The sequence below is a fragment of the Manis javanica genome, chromosome 3, assembly GCF_040802235.1.
Source record: "Manis javanica isolate MJ-LG chromosome 3, MJ_LKY, whole genome shotgun sequence".
Classification (NCBI taxonomy): Eukaryota; Metazoa; Chordata; class Mammalia; order Pholidota; family Manidae; genus Manis; species Manis javanica.
Window position 1 is genome coordinate 60,232,208 of NC_133158.1, and position 22,350 is coordinate 60,254,557.

Genomic DNA, 22,350 nt, shown 5'->3' on the forward strand with positions numbered 1-22,350 from the left:
CATTTCATAATATATATTATTGCTGAATTATCTGTTATTATTACTGAATCACCTATATATTATTTTGAATACCTAAAACTAATATTGTACATCAACCATAATTTTAAAAAATATTTTCTACATCAAACATGAAAATCTTGGTAGGAAAAAGTAAGTGTTGATAGGTATGTACTTATTAGTCTTTTGTTAATTATTTTTTGGCTGTTTTTGCAGTTATTTACAATTCCTTTCTTCTCTTGCTGTCTTCCCTTGATATCTAATAATTTTTTTTGTGTCATGCTTCGATTCTTCTCATTTTTTGTGTATCTATTACTGGCTTTTGGTTTGTGATTACCATGAGGTTCATATATAACATCCAAAGTATATAGCATTTTATATTAAGTTGATGGTCACTTAAGTTTGAATATTCTAAAAGCACTACATTTTTACTGCTCCCCTCAATGTTTTATGTATATGATGTCATATTTTATATCATTTTATTTTGTGCATCTCTTAAGTAATTTCTGTAGATATAATTGATTTTAGTACTTTTGTCTTTTAACCTTTATACCAGTTTTGTAAGTGATGAATTTATTATACAAATGCTTTAACCAGTGAATGTTTTTTTCATAACTTTCTTACTTCTAGTTATAGACTTTTCTTTTCCATTTAAAGAAGTCCCATTAACATTTCTTGTAAGACTGGTTTAGTGGTGATAAACTCCTTTAACTTTTGTTTGAAAGGAAAAGTATTTCTTTCAATTCTGAATGATAACCTTGTCAGGCAACATATTCTTGGTTGTAGCTGTTGTCCTTTCTACACTTTGAATTTATCGAGTCACTCCCTTCTGGCCTACAAAGTTTCTGCTGAAAAACCAGTTAATACCCATATGATGTTTCCCTTGTACATAAGTTGTTGCTTTTTTCTTGCTGCTTTTAAGATTATCTATCTTTAGTTTTTGCCATTTTAATTATTAGTTGTCTTGGTATGAAACTCCTTGGTTTCACCTTATTTGGGGCTCTCTGTGCTTCCTGGACCTGGATGTCTGCTTTATCACCCCAGGTTAGAGAAGTTTTCAGCTATTTCTTAAATCAGTTTTCCATTCCTTTCTCTCTTCTCCTTCTAGGATCCTATAATGTGTGTTAGTATGCTTGACGTTGTTCCAGAGGTTCTTTAACCTATCCTCATTATTTAAAATTCTTCTTAATTTTGTTCTTCAGCTTGGGTGCTTTCCACTACTCTGATTCCAGGTCACTGATCTGTTCTTTTGCACCTTCTAATCTTCTGTTGGTTCCCATTAGTGTATTTTTCATTTCAGTTACTGTATTCTTCAGCTCTGAACAGTTTTTTATATTTTCTATCTCTGTTGAAGTTCCCACTGAGTTCATCCACTCTTTTCTCAAGTCTGGTGCTTATGTTTATGGCCATTACTTTGAATTGTTTATCAGGTAGGTTGCTTATCTCTGTTTTATTTAGTTATTGTTCTGAGGTTTTATCTTGTTCTTTCATTTGAAATATATTCCTCTGTTTTCTCATTTTGTCCAACTCTTCGTGTCTGTTTCTATATATCAGATAGGTCAGTTACATCCCCTCATCCTAAAGTAGTGGCCTTATGTAGGAGGCATACTGTGAGACCCAGTAGCACAATCCCACCTGGTCACCAGAACCAGGTGTTCCAGGGGTGTCCCTGTCATGATTGGGCATGTGCCCTCCTGTCATGATTGGGCCATAACTGCTATGGGCATGCTGGTGGCTGGGGATGTTAGCAATGACTGTCTGCAACTACTGCAGGCTCACTATTGGACAGGTCTGCTTAATATGGCTTACTGAGAGACCCGGTTGTAGCTGCTTTGACTGTGCTGATAGTAGGGCTGGTCTCCAGCCCAGCTGGCTGTAAGTGCTGCAGGACTCTGGTGAGCAGACCTGGCCCTTGGCATGCTGAAAGACCTGGCTGTAGCTGTGCCAACTTGCTGGTGGGTGTGCTTTGCTCCTGGTGCAGATGACTGAGAAGCTAGGCTGTAACTGCTGTAGGTGTGTTGGTGGGTGGGACTGGTTCCCCTACTCCCTGGGGCAGAAATTGCTTTGGAGAGGTGCTGGTTCCAGCTGGGGCTACCCATCAGGTGTAGCAGGGTGCTGGTTGCTTTGCAAGGATGCTAGTCTCAACCTAGGCTGCCTGCTGGATATGGTGGGGTGGGAGCTGCTTTGGAGGAGTGCCTGCTGGATCAAGAACGTTAAGTGGAGTGGGTCTCCAGGAGAACACCTGGAGGGCAGGGCAAGCAGTCCTAGCAAGGTAGATAGAGAGTGTCAGAACTGGCTCCAGCCAGCTAGTGAAGGAGGGCAAGAAAAATGGCACCTGCCAACACTTCCATTCCTGGAGAAAGTTCCTGTAGATCCCTGCCCCCCTGGCACATGCCCTAAAATCAGTCAATAAATCTCTTTCATGTGTAACCCAGACACTTCACAAACTGCTGCTTCTGTGCTGGGTCTTAGACTGAGTGATATATATAGCTCTCTTGCCCTTTAAGAGCAGAGTCTTATTTTCCTATAGCCCTCTGGCTATCATGGAGTTAAGACCTGCTGATTCTCAAAATCAGATGTTAAGGGGGTTCATCCTCCTTGTGCATGTCTCCAGGATGGGGGGTACCCGATGTGGTGCTTGATCCCTTTGCTCCTCTGGGAGGACCTCCACCTCTCTCTCTTCTGAGTTCCCATGCTGAGGGTGGAAGCTTGGTTTTTGACCATGTCATTGCTCCTCCTACCCTTCCTGATGTGGCCTTCTCTTTATGTCTTTAGCTATAGAAGATCTATTCTGCCAGTTTTCAGGTCATTTTCAGAGTGAGTTGCATGTCTATGGGAGGTGGTAAGCTCAGGATCCTCCTATTCCTCCATCTTCCCCCACTCTCCCCAGCAATAAAATATTTTAAATTTGAGTTATAAAGTGTATCCTCAAAAGCCAACTCTGATGGATCAAGTTTGCTAGAGATTTCACAAATTATAGTGTTATTAATAAAATATGCCTTCCCTGATGTTTAGCTAAAATTCCTTACTATGCCGATGATATTGATTAGAATAACACCACAAACAGAAAAAAAAGACTGACATATAAGTAAAAATAATTTAAATTATATATCATAGCCTTCATATTGAATTTTATTTGAAAACCATATAAAACAACTCTGCTTTCCCCATAATTACAATTTATGATCAGTGCTATTAATCAGGGCTATTAATATAAAAATGTGAGTCTTTCACTATTTATTTTTCAGATAGTGCATCATAGAAATCAAAACCGTTTCTCTTCCATATTTAGGTTCAACAATCAGATTTGAAAGGAATCCAAGATTTACCCATCAGAAGCAACTGGAATATCTAAACCTATAGCTCAACAATCTAACACTAGTTGCTGCTTTCAAAGATTGTAATACCAAGAGCTGAAGGTACCCTAATTTAAAGAACAACCTAAGATGTATAGCATAAACTATATATATGGCATAAACATAAAGATATATAGAAATTTACATAGTTAAATGGCTAATTTAGAAAGATTTAGAGTTTCAAAAGATGTCTGATTAAATTCTCCTTTATAGATCTAAATTTCCCACTCACCACACATTTAAAGATATTTTTCCTCTCCATGATTATTCTCTAATTCAAGATAATTAATTTATCTTTCTCAAAAAGATAAGTATCACTTTTTTGTAAGCATTCAAATAGGCAATGACTGCAAAACTCTTATGATTTGAACTTGTCCAAAATCTGTTAGCTTTCTCTTTTATGTTGCTACCAGTTAAATCTACCTCAATTTGGGTCATAAGATTATAACTGCAAATCATCACCATCAATCATTTTTTTACCACCCAAAAGGCTATAAAAGGAGCCAAAACATTTCTTTCAACATTCCAATTATGAGGGGAAAAAATCCTATTCTGTCCATCTACACAAAAGCATAGGGCCAGATCTACTCAAACAATTGAAAGAAACAGGAAAAAAAAAACCTTATTAAGTAGAGGACATAAAATAAGTATATCAATACCTGAATAGGTAATTTTTTTAGTGGTAAAGAAACAGGAATAGCGTAACAGCTTCTTTCTGATCTTTAAATTTTTCAGTATCCTGAAATTTCTGCTACATTACTTATTTTTAAATGTTGGATAAAGTAACCAAAATCTAGATATGAAGAAGTCCTATTTAGTTTTAACCAGTATCTAAAATATAAATTCCCTCATCTCAAAAAATACTGGATATAATAAAAATTTCCACTGATGCTGAATCCTAAAATACAGTGGATATAATATGCATGAATACTATTCAGAATATTGAGAGTTAATGATTTAAGTAATATAGTATTCATATGAAAAGTAAAAGAAAAAGCTTCAAGTTGAAAAAAGAAGAATGTCCACATGGCTGCCATCCTTTTTTCTCATCACATCTACAAAAACAGGTTTATTTCATTATGCTCTGCTTATACAGTGATGATGCCTTATGAACTACTACTATTCAAAATTAAATGAACCCTATCTTGAGTATTATTCACCTATCAATGTGAAAAGTACAGGCTAATCTGTAAATTTATCTCAGAGGTTTCTTTTTCTTTCATTAAGATCAAAATTTCCTGTGTTAGTCCTTCCCATTCACTGCAAAGAGATGATTGTTTCTGAAATAATGAACAAATATCAGATTATGCTATAATTAAATTAAAGAGACATATAATAAATTAGGAATTTTACTTCATCTCAAGGCAGATTATCAGTTAAGTGGATATGTGTTATATTCTAGTCTAGTTGAATTCAACATTAGAAACATTAAAACTTGGTACGTTTGTTACAAATAAAATCTAATAACTTTTCACATATCTATTCATATAATTTTCTCTTTCTGATTATTAACATTTCACTCTAAAATTGGGAAATCTGAAGTCTGATCAAATTATCATCTTTGAAAACATTAATCTTGGATGTGTACTGTTCCTTAACAGTTCCAACATTTTTGGGTATCTAAAACTTTTGTCTCGGTACTTTTTTTAAACATAAGAAATATTTAAGCAAAAGTGAAAGTTTAGGAAGTAACTGCCATGATCAAAAGGTTTACAAGTACATTTAGTATTTACTTGACTTCTACATTTTAGGTCTGGATTTCAGCAGGCCGGTCTAGGGAAAAGAACACATCACTGCTTAAAGTGCTGGTTGATAGTAAGGAGAACAAGAATATCAGGGCTTACCCATTGAATGACTGAATCTATACCAATTATACGTTTTCTATGAAAATAAACTATTATAAAAGCAAACATAAGCATCAAATTATTTCTAGGTATTAAAGTTATAAAAAAGTTTTTCAAAAGTTAACTTGAAACTTGCCCAAGAAATGATTTTCTTATACATTAAGAAATTGTTTAACTCATATATTCTTACCGTTCTCGGTTAAATTTAAGAGAATGAAGAATAGCTGGCCTTTTTTGTCTAAGGTTCCACAGATGAAGTGTATCATCTGAACTTGCACTAACCAAAGCACCCTGGAACCAAAAGAAGACAGAGTGAGTGATATACCTAATTTAGGGTTTCATTGTGAAGCAAAATTGACAAGCCAATCTACTGGATTGTGCACTGCTTGAATAATTATTTATATGTACATAACCTGGAAATAAAAGGTAAGACAGCCTTCAATCAGGAAGGCTAAGAAAACTAAATGGAAGAAACAAGTGAACTACTGCATATGGATTGGTCAGAATAGATTGGTCAGGATAACTAGAACAAAGAGGATACATTTACCAATAGAAAGGATAACTATTGTTAAGTATCATTATGATTTTTTGTATTTTCTTTGGAAATAATTAAGTTTTAAATGTTTTGTTCCTACTATTTACACATGTACTTTATAGCTTTACAGAGAAGCAAATACCCAATCCAGTTTTTAAATTGCAATCTGGTCATATAAAAATTTACCACTTATAAGAATATTCTATATAGTTGGAAAGTATATATTCTTCCTAAAAAAGTGTATTTTGGATAATTTTATTTGTTTTTATTTTATAGTTCAAGAAGCTTCATTTATGTAAAAAGAAAACATCCATAATAAAATATTTCTCCAAGTAGCATTCACTGTAACTACAAAAATACTACTAAGATTCTCTTTATATAAAACCTCTAAATACAAATGAGTACTATTTCAAGTACAGTAGCATGTTTTCTCCCTCTTAATATAGCAGATACCATATAGGCAGGTACCTAGTTGTCACATATGACATTATGTATGTATGCTTAAACTATTTATTACACTCAGACAAGATCACCATTTTTAAATTATGTCAGAACTTCCAATCATTATGAGTTTTCCAGCTAAAAATGTCAATGCTTGCTCTACAACTGATCTTAGAGGTACTCTAGAGTATTGAATGAATTCTGTAAAAGTGATATTGCAGAATCATAGTGGTCCTGAGATATCTAGGTTTGTTTTTATATTTTCCAAAGCACTCTGTTACAAGCAACCTTTCATAGTTTACAACATCACAGATAAGAAAATTATTATCCCATTTAGATGCTAGGAGGGACTAAATTAAAATTACTAGAATTTATTTCTTCTTTAGGAATTAAGAGAAGAAGATATTCTAAATTCCTTTCTATAACAATTCCTAAGACAAAAATGCTCCTATGATGGTTCTTTTCATATTATGTATATATAATTTTAGTCTCAAAGAATACCTTTTGAAAAACCAATCATAATAAGAGATTACATTTGTTAAAAATGCCTTAAATGTGTATAATTTGCTCATTTTACATAAACATATTTATATAAACATAAATGTTCAAAGAGGTATACTTTGATATATGCATTTTAACATTAACTCATATATAATTACATTCCATGCAATAAATTAACCCTATATATGCCTTGAGGATTTTTGTGTTTGCTTGTTTTATTTGTAAACTGTTTCCATATTTTTCACATATACAAACTGGAAAATTATTAGGATTGCTTAGAAGGGCTTGATAAGCTAAATAATTTTTCTTTGAGATATAAGATACTGATCTTATTTCTCAGAAAAGTAGAAATTCACTTGGGATAGGGTGAGGATAGAACATGATATATGAAATTAATAAAACATTCTTTACAGTAAATAGTTACATGCTATACAAAATATATAACATGCCAAATGCAATGGAATTAAAATAAAGCACCATATGTTTAATAGTATCTTAGTGTAATAGCTTAATAAATCTAGGGAAAAAGTCAGTAAATTATTTCTATGATAAAACTAGGAGGTGACTTATCATTGGAGGGAAATAAACAAGACCACTGAGCCTAACTGCACTGATAGAGATATAAAAGTAAGCCATACCACCAGGCTGTCTAGAGCTCATTTACAAAAGCAAAGTGAAACTGTAAGAAGCACTAATGAAGATCTGTGAAAAGATTAAAAAGTGTGAATAAAATATACCAGTCATGAGGTCAGAAACTTGGAAATTTGTAACAAGGTACAGAAACTGAGTGGAGTTGGATCAAGGTAAATAGTTCAAGTAAGACAGTGTAAACACTGAAAGGATGTTGAAGGCGTGTTTTTATTTATTCTTAGCACAGAGGCGAACTTAGGAACTTGAAAACAATTCTCAGGATTGGACTCAGAGAAAATGACCTGGAAATAATTTATGTCTGTCAGTACACATCCATGCAGAGGCAAAAGCCTGAGATTTCTCAACTAGGAACTAAAGAGTAACATTGAGGCTTCAAAAGGTTGTCATTCTAGATACTAATAACTAGTTATTACAATAAAATATATTTTAAAAATATTTTCCATTTTCATCCTTATCTCCCTCTGCTATTTGGTACTCCACAGGAAGTATGTCTACAAGATGATAATACGGGAGGTTTGTCAACAAGGATAATCTCACAATCTCATGAGAAAGATTTTGAGCCAAGAGAAGTAAAAAGTGAACATGTGCCAACATCACAAATGTTTTATGCCTCAAGTATCTCTGATACAAAGTTCTAGGAAGCATTTTACCCATGTTCTTAAATTCTCAGAGATATATACACAAATATATGAAGATACTGAATAAACGATCATCATTCATGCCATAAGAAAACAACTAGGGGTAACTCTTTTTTTTCCTCAAAGCACTGAGTTTAATCTGGAGGTCCTGAACTGGATATGGTAAAAACACTTAAAGCACTTTTGTCCTGACTAGCTCACTTAACATAAAAGAGCTCTAGAAGACTCAAGGATTCTCTGTAAAAAACAGGAGTCAAGAAGGCCTTAAGCAGCCTTTAACTGATGGAAGACATAGAACCTTTCTGAGCTTAATAAATACACACTTTATCTTTAGAGAGTTCCTCATCACCACAGGTCTATAAAAATAGGGATAGGTAGGAAGCCAATTGTCATAATAACTATGGATACACAAATAAATACAAATGTATACATATGGAGATATATACAGATAACAGAGCACATAAGTAAATAACAAAAAAGATTATTTCATGGAAGATAAAGACAAACCATGAAGTTAGTGTTGGATTATAAAATTTAAATTGGTGTATAGATGAAAAGTTTAATGGTCAGCAAAGCAATCAAAGGATTTTAGTAATTTTTAAAATTTTAAATCACTAAACATTTAAATATTAAGTAATTAATCTATAAATTATGCTACACAATCACAATAACAGGATCTTCTGGTGCATACAAACTCTTTCCTTTAAAATTTAATAAACTGACAAATACAGTAGAGTCTTTTATGAGAAATGGAAAATGTGACCATGAGTAATATTGCATACATATATATATATATATATATCTTTAAGCATTTAGAAACATAACATAAAAAATATTACCTAAACTAATACAGTTTGTGTGTGTGTGTGTTTGTGCGTGTTAGATAGTCAAGAAATCCTTACCTCATTGATCAAGAATTGAAGCTGCAGGACAGCCGCACCACTTTCATGTTGGCAATAACAATCAACACCAGGTCTTCCAAGTCTAATATAATCCAAGTCAAGGATTCTAACATTATAATTAGCATCAATATTAATGAGTAAAGAATAAACTAAATTACTTAGCAACTGATGTTATGCTTTTTAGTTATCCTTATTTTTGTAAATAATTGAAAAACAGTCTTAGTTGATGCAAATCATTTTATACAGCACAAGACATTAGGAAAACACCAAATAAGACTTCCCTCACATGTATCCCCTCCTCAAAAACAATCATTTGGCATCCATGCACAGACAAAAGTACCTTCATGGGAGCTCAGGATCCAAGTAGGAGACTGTGATACCCTACTACAGCCGAAGAATGAAGAGAGCCATTTTGAGAAGGCAGTTTCACACCCAGGTTGCACCCTGGTGGACTGTGGCATCAGCTACAGAAAGAAAAAGAGCTCTGTACCCATGATAACTCAGATATAGACCATTTGCTTTTGGGTCTCACCAGCATATGTCATATGTCAACGGACCGAGAGGAGTCACACCCACCCATGGGTTAGTAATACACATAAAAACCTCAGTTCTTTCTGTGGACCTGGAAGTGGCCTTTGAACAAGCTCCAGACCTTCTGGGCTGCAGTGCAGGAGCTCTTGAAGGTAAATCATCAAATTCAGTCAGACTATAGATTTTGAAATGGCCCTGTAACTGGGCTCCAGCCTATCTAGCCACAGTCCAGAAACAATCTTGCTGGTACAGAAACCACTTAAAAGACACTCTAATCTGCAACCCTGGAGATCCTGAAAAGGCCCTATATTCAGCTCAAGGCCCCTCACAGCCAGTCTAACATCATTTCTGCTGGCTTAGAGAACAGGCAGGACACACTCCTTTGAGCATCTGAAGATCCTGGAAGGGTCCTATATGTGGCTACACCTTCCTCACAGCTACAATCTGCCAGTACTACTGACGGTCCAGTCCCAGGAGGAGACACTCCTATGTGTGCCTCAGGAGATCCTGAAAGGGCTCTATACTCTACTCTAGGTCCCTTCCACTTGCAGTCCATAAGCAGGCCTTCTGGAATGGAGACCAGGGAGGAGACACACCTTTATGTGACTCCAGAGATCCTGGGGTCCTATTATACATGGCTCCAGCCTCCTCACACCCATGGTCATCCAGCAGTTCTGAGGGTCTAGGATCTCATTGGGAAACCTGCCTGGCTGCAACTCTGGAGTCTCTGAAAGGAACTATATTTAATTACAGCCCCTCCTATCCACAGTCTGTGAACAATCCTGCTACCACAGGGACCTAGAAAGAAACACTCTTACCTGTACCCCAGGAGACCATATAAGGGCCCTATATTTGACACCAGCCCCTCTAGCCATGGTCAAGGACCAATCTAGAAGATCGAGTGACTGAAGGGAGACACACCCAGCAGTCTACAGAGCCAGGTCTGTGAACTTCAATCTTAGCTATGGAAACTGAAACAGTCCTGAGGCTCATTTCCAGCCCCTCTCAGCCACAGTCTCAGGTCAGTCCTGCACACCCAAGGACATACCTCTTTCCTTTAAAATTTAATAAACTGACAAATACAGTAGAGTCTTTTATGAGAAATGGAAAATGCGACTATGAATAATATTGCATACATGTATATATTTTTAAGTATTTAGAAACATTACATAAAAAATATTACCTCAACTAATATAGTTTGTGTGTGTGTATGTGTGTGTGTGTGTGTGTGTGTGTGTGTGTGTGTGTGTGTGTGTGTGTGTATTGTGTGTGTGAGATAGATAGTCAAGAAATCCTTACCTCATTGATCAAAAATTGGAGCTGCAGGACAGCCGCACCTGGACATCCAATGACCAGGCAGCAGTCCTCCCAGGGATCTGGTGAGGGCCACATCTGTCATTTATCTGGTTATAGGCCTCCTGTCTAAGGACTCATATGAGAAGAATAAATAGACCTTTGTCCCAGAGTCACCCTACTGAACAAGGGGCTAGAGGCAGTTGCTCCCACCCAGGGATCAGAAGAGATCCAAACCAGTATAAGACCTGGTAACAAGCCCACCGCAGACTCCACAGCAGATCCAGTAACAGCCTCACAACTGGTTACAACTTAGCACAACTGAAATTCTGGAGGTAATCCTACCAGCCCAGGGAGCAGAGAGGGGATGGTCTTTATTTTCTGAAATTATTCTGTAAATATTCAAAGAGGTGTTTCTCCTATAAGTGCACAAACACCAATGCAACGTTAAATCAGGTAAATATGATGCCACAAAAGGAAACTAAAGAGCTCTGGTAACTAACCTCAAAAGAATGGAGATCTTTGAGTTGCCTGAAAAAGAATTCAAAATAATCACCTTAAAGAAATTGAATGAGAGGGCAGAGCAAAAGATGGTGGCATGAGTAGGACAGTGGGGATCTCCTCCCAAAAACATAAACATTTTTGAAAATACAGCAAATACAACTATCCCTAAAAGAAAGATCAGAAGACACAGGACAACAGCCAGAATACACCCACACCTGTGAGAACCCAGTGCCTGGTGAACGGGGTAAGATACTAGCTGCAGCCTGGTGGGACCCGAGGCCCCTCACCCCAGCTCCCAGTGGGAGGAGAGGACTTGGAGTGGGGAGGGAGAGGGAACCCAGGCCTGCTAAACACCCAGCCCTAGCCATCCGCACCAGAGTGCAGACACACAGTACATGCATGGGGTGCTGGAAACTAGGGAAGCAGGACACTAAGACCTGTGGGCGGGTCCCGCAGCCAGCACCTCTGGGACAAAGAAAAGAGAGTGCTTTTTGAAAGTCTTAAAGGGACAGGGACCCCACAACTGGACGGAAGCGTCCTGGGTCACAGTACAGCAGCTGGAAATTCCAGGGAACTCTGGGCGCACTAAACCCCTGGGCAACAGCTCCGAGACCCCTCACAGAGGTAAAAATCCAAACAGCCCCCCGTCCATTACCCCTCCAGAGCCCCATCATAGCAGAGCAGCAGCATGAGGCTGGCCATGCACACAGCAAGGGAGCTTCCTCCAGAGCAGCCGGGCAAGATACAGAGACCCAGTCTACATGCAATTGCCCAACATGAGCCACTAAGGGTCACAGTTGTTCCAGTAAAGAAAGGCCAGGAGCAAGTGTAAAAAGGCTAGGCCCTCCCAGCTGACAGACACATCAAAAGCATACCACTGCACCTATCAACATGAAAAGGCAAAAAAAAATTTGATCCAGACAAGACTAACCCAGACAGCTTCGACATCTTCTACCTCTTCCCATGAGAAGGAGCCTGAGGAGATAGATTTAACCAGTCTTCCTGAAAAAGAGTTCAAAACAAAACTCATAACCATGCTGATGGACTTGCAGAGAAATATGTAAGAACTAAGGATGGAGAATACAGAAATAAAACAATCTCTGAAAGGACTTCAAAACAGAATGGACGAGATTCAAGAGACCATGAATGGACTAGAAAACAGAGAACAGGAATGCAGAGAAGCTGATGCAGAGAGATATAAAAGGATCTCCAGGAATGAAACAATACTAAGAGAACTGTGTGACCAATCCAAACGGAACAATATTCGCATCATAGGAGTACCAGAAGAAGAAGAAAAAGAAAAAGGGATAGAAAGTGTCTTTGAAGAAATAATTGCTGAAAACTTCCCCAAACTAGGGGAGGAAATGGCCTCTCAGACCACAGAAACACACAGAACTCCCATGAAAAGGGACCCAAGGAGGGCAACACCAAGACACATAATAATTAAAATGGCAAAGATCAAAGACAAGGACAGAGTATTAAAGGCAGCCAGAGAGGGAAAAAAGGTCACCTACAAAGGAAAACCATCAGGGTATCATCAGACTTCTCAAGAGAAACCTTACAGGCCAGAAGAGAATGGCATGACATACTTAATGCACTGAAACAGAAGGGCCTCGAACCAAGAATACTGTATCAAGCACGATTATCATTTAAATATGAAGGAGGGATTAAACAAAACCCAGACAAGCAAAAGTTGAGGGAATTTGCCTCCCACAAACCACCTCTACAGGGCATCTTACAGAAACTACTCTAGATGGGAGCACTCCTAAAAAGAGCACAGAAAAAAACACCCAACATATGAAGAATGGAGGAGGAGGAATAAGAAGGGAGAGAAATAAAGAATGACCAGACCATGTTGATAATAGCTTAATAAACGAGTTAAGTTAGACAGTAAGATAGTAAAGAAGCTAACCTTGAACATTTGGTAACCACAAACTTGAAGCCTGCAATGGCAATAAGTACTTACCTTTCAATAATCACCCTAAATGTAAATGGACTGAATGCACCAATCAAAAGACACAGAGTAATAGAGTGGATAAAAAAGAAAGACCCATCCATATGCTGCTTAGAAGAGATTCACCTAAAACCCAAAGACATGCACAGACTTAAAGTCAAGGGATGGAAAAAGATATTTCATATAAACAACAGAGAGAAAAAAGCAGGAGTTGCAATACTAGTATGAGACAAAATAGACTTCAAAATAAAGAAAGTAACAAGAGATAAAGAAGGACATTACATAATGATAAAGGGCTCAGTCCAACAAGAGGATATAACCATTATAAATATATATGCACACAATACAGGAGCACCAACATATGTGAAACAAATACTAACAGAACTAAAGGAGGAAATAGACTGCAATGCATTCATTTTCAGAGACTTCAACACACCACTCACTCCAAAGGACAGACCCACCAGACAGAAAATAAGTAAGGACACACAGGCACTGAACAACACACTAGAACAAATGGACCTAATAGACATCTTTAGAACTCTACATCCAAAAGCAACAGGATACACATGCTTCTCAAGTGCACATGGAACATTCTCCAGAATAGACCATATACAAGGCCACAAAAACAGCCTCAGTAAATTCCAAAAGACTGAAATCCTGCCAACCAACTTTTCAGACCACAAAGGCATAAAACTAGAAATAAATTGTACAAAGAAAGGAAAAGGGCTCACAAACACATGGAGGCTTAACAACATGCTCCTAAATAATCAATGGATCAATGACCAAATTAAAATGGAGATCCAGCAATATATACAAACAAATGAGAACAACAACACAAAGCCCCAACTACTGTGGGATACAGCAAAAGCAGTCTTAGGAGGAAAGTATATAGCAATCCAGGCATATTTAAAGTAGGAAGAACAATCCCAAATGAATGGTCTAATGTCACAATTATCGAAATTGGAAAAAGAAGAACAATTGAGGCCTAAGATCAGCAGAAGAAGGGACATAATAAAGATCAGAGAAGAAATAAATAAAATTGAGAAGAATAAAACAATAGCAAAAATCAAAGAAACCAAGACCTGGTTCTTCGAGAAAATAAACAAAATAGGTAAGTCTCTAGCCAGACTTATTAAGAGGAAAAGAGAGTCAACACACATCATCAGAATCAGAAACAAGAAAGGATAAATCACGACGGACCCCACAGAAATACAAAGAATTATTAGAGAGTACTATGAAAACCTATATGCTAACAAGGTGGGAAACCTAGGAGAAATGGACAACTTCCTAGGAAAATACAACCTTCCAAGACAGACCCAGAAAGAAACAGAACATCTAAACAGACCAATTACCAGCAACGAAATTGATGCGGTAAACAAAAAACTACCAAAGAACAAAACTCCTGGGCCAGATGGATTTACCTTGGAATTTTATCAGACATACAGAGAAGACATAATACCCATTCTCCTTAAAGTTTTCCAAAATATAAAAGAGGAGAGAATACTCCCAAACTCATTCTATGAAGCCAACATCACCCTAATACCAAAACCAGGCAAAGACCCCACTAAAAAAGAAAACTACAGACCAATAACCCTAATGAATGTACATGCAAAAATACTCAAAAAAATATTAGTGAACTGAATTCAAAAATACATCAAAAGGATCATACACCATGACCAAGTGGGATTCATCCCAGGGATGCAAGGAGGGTACAACATTTTAAAAGCCATCAACACCATCCACCACATCAACAAAAAGAAAGACAAAAACCACATGATCATCTCCACAGACGCTGAAAAAGCATTTGACAAAATTCAACATCCATTCATGATAAAAACTCACAACAAAATGGGTATAGAAGGCAAGTACCTCAACATAATAAAGGCCATATATGATAAACCCACAGGCAACATCATATTGATGAGCGAGAGGCTGAAAGCTTTTCCTCTGCGATAGGGAACAAGACAGGGATGCCCACTCTCCCCACTGTTATTCAACATAGTACTGAAGGCCCTAGCCATGGCAATTAGACAAAACAAAGAAATACAAGGCATCCAGATTGGTAAAGAAGAAGTTAAACTGTCACTATTTGCAGATGACATGATATTGTACATAAAAAACCCTAAAAACTCCACTCCAAAACTACTAGAACTAATATAGGAATTCAACAAAGTTGCAGGATACAAAATTAACACACAGAAATCTGTGGCTTTCCTATACACTAACAATGAACTAATATAAAGAGAAATCAGGAAAACAATTCCATTAACAATAGCATCAAAAAGAATAAAATACCTAGGAATAAACCTAACCAAGGAAGTAAAAGACCAATAATACCCTGAAAACTACAAGACATTCTTAAGAGAAATTAAAGAGGTAACTAACAAATGGAAACTCATCCCATGCTCCTGGCTAGGAAGAATTAACATCGTCAAAATGGCCATCCTGCCCAAAGCAATATACAGATTCGATGTAATCCCTATCAAATTACCAACAGCATTCTTCAATGAACTGGAACAAATAGTTCAAAAATTCATATGGAACTGACAGAGACCCCGAATAGCCAAAGCAATCCTGAGAAGGAAGAATAAAGTGGGGGGGATCTCACTCCCCAACTTCAAGCTCTACTACAAAGCTACAGTAATCAAGACAATTTGGTACTGGCACAAGAACAGAGACACAGACCAATGGAACAGAATAGAGACTCCAAACATTAACCCAAACATATATGGTCAACTAATACTCGATAAAGGGGCCATGGACAAACAATGGGGGAAATGACGGTCTCTTCAACAGATGGTGCTGGCAAAACTGGACAGCTACATGTAAGAGAATGAAACTGTATCATTGTCTACCCCATACACAAAAGTAAATTCGAAATGGATCAAAGACTTGAATGTAAGTCATGAAACCATAAAACTCTTAGAAAAAAACATAGGCAAAAATCTCATGGACATAAACATGAGTGACCTCTTCTTGAACATATCTCCCCGGGCAAGGGAAGCAAAAGCAAAAATGAGCAAATGGGACTATATCAAGCTGAAAAGCTTCTGTACAGCAAAGGACACCATCAATAGAACAAAAAGGTATCCTACAGTATGGGAGAATATATTCATAAATGACAGATCCAATAAAGGATTGACATCCAAAATATATCAAGAGCTCACCCACCTCAACAAACAAAAAGCAAATAATCCAATTAAAAAATGGGCAGAGGAGCTGAATAGACAGTTCTCTAAAGAAGAAATCCAGATGGCCAACAGGCACATGAAAAGATGCTCCACATCGCTTGTCATCAGAAAAATGCAAATTAAAACCACAATGAGATATCACCTCTTACCAGTAAGGATCACCATCATTGAAAAGACAAACAACAACAAATGTTGGCGAGGTTGTGGAGAAAGGGGAACCCTCCTACACTGCTGGTGGGAATGTAAATTAGTTCAACCATTGTGGAAAGCAGTATGCAGGGTCCTCAGAATGCTCAAAATAGAAATACCATTTGACCCAGGAATTCCACTTCTAGGAATTTACCCTAAGAATGCAGCACTCCAGTTTGAAAAAGACAGATGCACCCCTATGTTTATCGCTGCACTATTTACAATAGCCAAGATATGGAAGCAACCTAAATGTCCATCAGTAGATGAATGGATAAAGAAGATGTGGTACATATACACAATGGAATATTACGCAGCCATAAGAAAAAGACAGATCCTACCATTTGCAACAACATGGATGGAGATAGAGGGTATTATTATGCTCAGTGAAATAAGCCAGGTGGAGAAAGACAAGTACCAAATGATTTCACTCATATGTGGAGTATAAGAACAAAGGAAAACTGAAGGAACAAAACAGGAGCAGAATCACAGAACCCAAGAATGGACTAACAGTTACCAAAGGGAAAGGGACTGGGGAGGATGAGTGGGAAGGGAGGGATAAGGGCGGGGAAAAAGAAAGAGCGCATTACAATTAGCATGTATAGTGCATGGGGGACACGGGGAGGGCTGTGCAACACAGAGAAGAGAAGTAGTGATTTTACAGCATCTTACTACACAGATGGACAGTCACTGTGAAGGGGTATGTGGGGGGGACTTGGTGAGGGGGGGGAGCCTAGTAAACATAATGTCCTTCATGTAATTGTAGATTAATGATACCAAAAAAGAAATCTCCTTAGTATGTAAAGCCACAAATAAATTCATTGAAATCCCTATCAAAACTCCAGTGGCATTTTTTTTACAGATATAGGAATAAAACAATCCTAAAATTTTTATGGAACATTAAAAGAATGTGAATACCTAAAGTAATCCTAAGAAAGAAAATGAAACTGGAAGCATCATACTCCCTGATTTCAAACTGTATCAGAAATCTATAGTAACCAAAACAATATGATACTGGCATAAAAAAAAGACACATACTAATGAAACAGAATCCAGAACCACAAAATAAAGCCATATATATATATATATATATAGTCAATTAATATTTGACAAGGGAGCCTTGAGTACACAGTGAAGAAAGAATAGTCCCCTTCAGCGAAAGGTGTCAGTGTTTCCTACATAGAGAAATGGATATTCACATGCAAAGGAATAAAATTGGGCCACTTTTACCACTCAGAAAAGTTAACTAAAGGTGTATTAAAACTTAAATTTAAGACTTGAAGCCATATAAATCCTAGAATAAAGGTAGGGAGAAACTCCCTCATATTGGTCTTGCCAATGAATTTTTGTATGATACCAAAAGTAGAAGCAACACAAGCAAGCAAAAATAAGCAAGTGGGGCTGCATCAAAATAAAACGCTTTTATACAGCAATAGAAACATCAAAAGAATGAAGCACGGAATGAAAGAAATTACTTGTAAACTCTATCAGATAAGAAGAGGTTCATATCCAAAACATACAAGGAATACATTCAATGCAATAGCAAAAAAAAAAGAAAAGGAAAGGAAAAGAAAGAAGAGAAAAGAGAAATGAAATTAGGCAGAGGACCTGAATAGACATTTTTTTTCTAAAGATATAAATGGCCAATAGATACAGGAAAAGATGCTCAACATCACTAAACATCAGGGAAATGAATCTAAAACATAATGAGACCCACCTGTTAGAATGGCTGTAATTAAAAAGTCAACAGATGGAGTGGTCTATGACAGAAGCATAGGATGACCCTGAACTCACCTCCCACTACAGACACTGAATCTACACCTATATAGAGAATAATTCCTCCTGAATGAGAACTGAGAGCTGACTGAACATCTGCACAACAAACAGAGAGGCCACATAGAGAATGGCAGCAGAGATGGAGAAACTGAAATGACAGGAACCCCACCTGACACTAGGAGGTTCATCAGGGAGAGATATCACTGAGGGACCTGCATACAGATTCAACCAAGCCAGGGCAAAGAAAAAAAACATGGTTTAAAGGGCAACTAGAATATAGGTTAAAGAAGCCCACTTACAAACCCTATAACATAAGCTAAATGATAGGGGAACTTCTGAAAATCTCTCGGGATCAGAGGTGTTAACAAGTGCCATTGTTTACATTCTACCTCTAACTTCACAGCACAAATTGTAGTAGGATGCAGCAGCCCTAGGAGGTCTGCTGCCTCAGTGAGCCCCAGGTCCCTAACCCACACCAGCTCCAACTGACTCCCAATGTGCTCCCTGACCAGAACACCCAAGAGGCACCCATCCCATTTGAACTTTCTCTTCAGCTCTCACCAGGATGCCCCCAGTGCAGCACTTCCTAGGACCCTCCAGGACCACTTCTGCTGCAGCTCCAGAAAACTCACCAGGTTGCCACTTGTCTTGCACCCATTGCAGCTCCAGCCATGTTGCCAGGAGACCCTCCATAAAACACCTACCTTAGTTCCAACAGTCCTGCCTGGGAACCCCATGCATGGAGCATCTCAAGGCCCTTGGCCTGTTCTACTTCAGCTCCAGCCACCCTGACAGGGTACCCCTTATACAGAGTGCCCCAGAATGGGCACGCTGTGCCTGCCATAGCTCCAGCAGTCGTAGCAGTACATACCAAGCATGAAGTGCCCCAGAACCCTAACCCATACCCCCGCAGCTTCAGGCATAAGGCCAGGGAATCCCCTGTGTGAATACCCCCAGAAATCCATGGCCCATGCTTGCCACAACTCCAGCAGTCTCACCAGGGTACCCCATGATCAAAGTGCCCCAGGGCCCCAGGCAAACACCTGTCCCAGCTCCAGGTGTGGAATGACCTTAAAACCTTAGGCAGCACCTGTTTCAGGCCCAGCTGACAAATCAGGATGTCCTCTGAACAAGCACCTTAGGATCCCTCTGCCACAGCTGTCCTGCCAAAGTGGCCCAAATGTCAAGTGTCCAGGGATCCCCAGACTGTGCCAACTACACCTCCACCAGCCAACTAAAGTCATCAGGCAAATGTAGTTGGTACAGGGGATGCTACACCACAAAGCCACTCCTTCAAGACTGGGAGACATAGCTGTTTTGTTTAATTCACAGAAATAATGATGGAAAGCCAAACAAATGAGAAGAGAAAGGAATAGATTCCAAACTAAAGAATAAAACAAAACCTCAGAAAAAGAACTAAAGGAAACAACATTAAGCAGTGTACCTGATAAATAGTTCAAAGTAATGGTTATTAAGATCCATTGAGTGAATGAACTCAGTGAGAACATTAACAAAGAAATAAAAAATATTAAAAAGTACCAATCAGAGTTAAAGAATACAATAATTTAAATGAAAAATACACTGAAGAGAACCAACAACAGATTAAAGGGTACAGAAAAATGGATCAGCAATCTGCAATCTGGAACACAGGGTAATAGAAAGTATCCAAGCAGAACAGGGAAAAAAAGAATTTTAAATAATGAGAATAAGTTAAGGAACCTCTGGAATAATACCAAGCATAGTAACATTCACATTATAGGGGTCCTGAAAGAAGAGAGACAGGCAAAGAAAACTTACTTGAATAAATAATATATGAAATTTCCCTAACCTGGGAAATAAAACAGACATCCAAGTCCAGGAAGCACAGAGAGACCCAAACAAGATGAAACCAAAGAGGTCCACACTAAAACACATAGTACGTGAAATGTCAGAAGTTAAGGGAAAAGAAAGAATCTTAAAGGTAGCAAGACAAAAAGCAAGTTCCATAAAGGTACTGGTTGATTTTTCAGCAAAAACATTTCAGGCTAGAAGGAAGTTGCATGATATATTCAAAGTGCTGAAAAGAAAAAACCTACAACAAAGGATAAGCTACCTGACAGGGTTATCATTCAGAATTGAAGGAGAAATAAAGAGATACTCAGATAAACAAAAGTTAAGTTCATTACCACTAAAATGGCCTTATAAGAAATGTTAAAGTAATGTCTTTAAGTGGATAAGAAAGGCTTAGCTAGATGTAACAAAATCATGAAAGAATAACTTTCACTGGTAAACAACTATATAGTAAAGATAGTAGAATAATCATTTAAAAGCTAGTATGAAGTTTTAAAAAAGTGGCAAAATTAAATATCTAAAAAATTAAGGTATTCACATACTAAAAAATATAGTCATCAAACACATAAAATTTGGAGGAGGTGTAAAAACTGAGTGCTTTTAGAATGTGTTCTAACTTGTGACTATCAACTGAATACAAAATGCTATAAAATTTAGATGTTATATATGAACCTCATGGTAACCAAAACAAAAACCTATAATAGAAACACAAAAAATAAGAGAAAGGAATCCAAGCGTAACTATAAAAAAAGCCATCATCTGTGAGGGAAGAAGAAAAAAACAATACCAACAACAACAAAAAATAATTAACAAAATGCCAATAAGTATATGCCTATCAATAATTACCTCAAATGTAAATGGAATAAATGCTCCAATCAAAAGACACTGAATGGATAAAAAAAGACACACATCAGACATAAGGACATACAAAGTGAAAGTGAAGGGACGGAAAAAGAAAGTACTTGGTATTGAGGTAGCAAACTTATATCATACAAAATAGAGTGTAAAATAAAGACAGTAAGAAAATAAAAAGAAGGACAATACATAAAGAATCAGTCAAGAAATTATAACAATTATAAATATTACATCCACCCAAAAAGGAACACCTAAATATATAAAGCAAATTCACACATAAAGGAAGAAATTAAGAGTAATACAATAAAAGTAGGAGACTTAAATACACGACTTACATCAAAGAATAGCTCATCCAGGCAAAAAATAAATAAGGAAATGGTGGCCTTGAAAGGCACATTAGGCAGATGGGCTTAACAGATATATACAGAATATTCCATCCCCAAACAGCAGAATACACATTTTTTTCAAGTACACACAAAAATGTCTCCTGGATAGATCACATGTTAGGCTATAGACAAGTCTCAATCAATTTAAAAAGACTGAAATTATGTAAATAATTCTGGACTACTACAGTATGAAACTAGGAATCAATTATAAGACAAAACAGGAAAACACAAACAACACATGGATACTAACCATGCTACTAAATAATTCATGGGTCAATGAAGGAAAAAAAAGGAAATCAAAATTATTTGTTAACTAATGAAAAAAGGAACATCAAAATTTAAAATCAAAGGTAGACAGCAAAAGCAGTTATGGGATGGAAGTTTAGAGTGATACAGTTCAACCTTTGCAAAAACACAAAACTCAAACAATCTAACCTTACACATAAAGGAGCTAGAAAAGAAGAAAAGCAAAACCCAAATTAGTAGGAGGAAGGAAATAACAAAGATCATGTAGAAATAAATAAAATACAAAAAACAATATATAAGATCAATGAAACTAAATCTGATTCACTGAAAAGATGAACAAAATTGAAAAAAGTTTAGCTGAATTCATGAAGAAATAAGACCCAAATATATAATATTGGAAATGAAAGAGAAGTTACAGTGAACACTGCAGAAATGGAAATGATATGACATTACTGTAAGAAATTACATGCCAACACATTGGTCAGCAGAGAAGAAATGGATAAATTCCTAGAAATATCCAGTCTTCCAAGACTCATAGGAAAGAAATAGTGTTTGAACAGAATTACTATTGCTAGTAATAAAATAGAATCAATCATCAAAATATTCCCAACGAACATATGGGAAGGAAAAGGATAGTGATATGAGAGGAGAGGTGGAAACCTCCTCCCAAAACCATATATAACATGAAAATACAGCAAATACAACTAATCCTGGAACAACCTGAAGACTGCAA

General features: G+C 37.1%; 1 protein-coding gene across 11 annotated transcripts in view; it reads right to left on the minus strand.

Annotated features, from left to right (window-relative positions):
* Nucleotides 1-22,350, minus strand: part of STXBP5L (syntaxin binding protein 5L) — a 415,289-nt gene that overhangs the window by 289,622 nt on the left and 103,317 nt on the right. For all 11 annotated transcript variants that reach the window (XM_073231573.1, XM_037013174.2, XM_073231576.1 and 8 more), the window contains exons 4-5: nt 8,866-8,947; nt 5,388-5,488 (exon numbers count right to left, since the gene is read on the minus strand). In XM_073231573.1, coding sequence (XP_073087674.1) covers nt 5,388-5,488; nt 8,866-8,947 — 183 coding nt within the window. The remainder of the gene's footprint in view (nt 1-5,387; nt 5,489-8,865; nt 8,948-22,350) is intronic.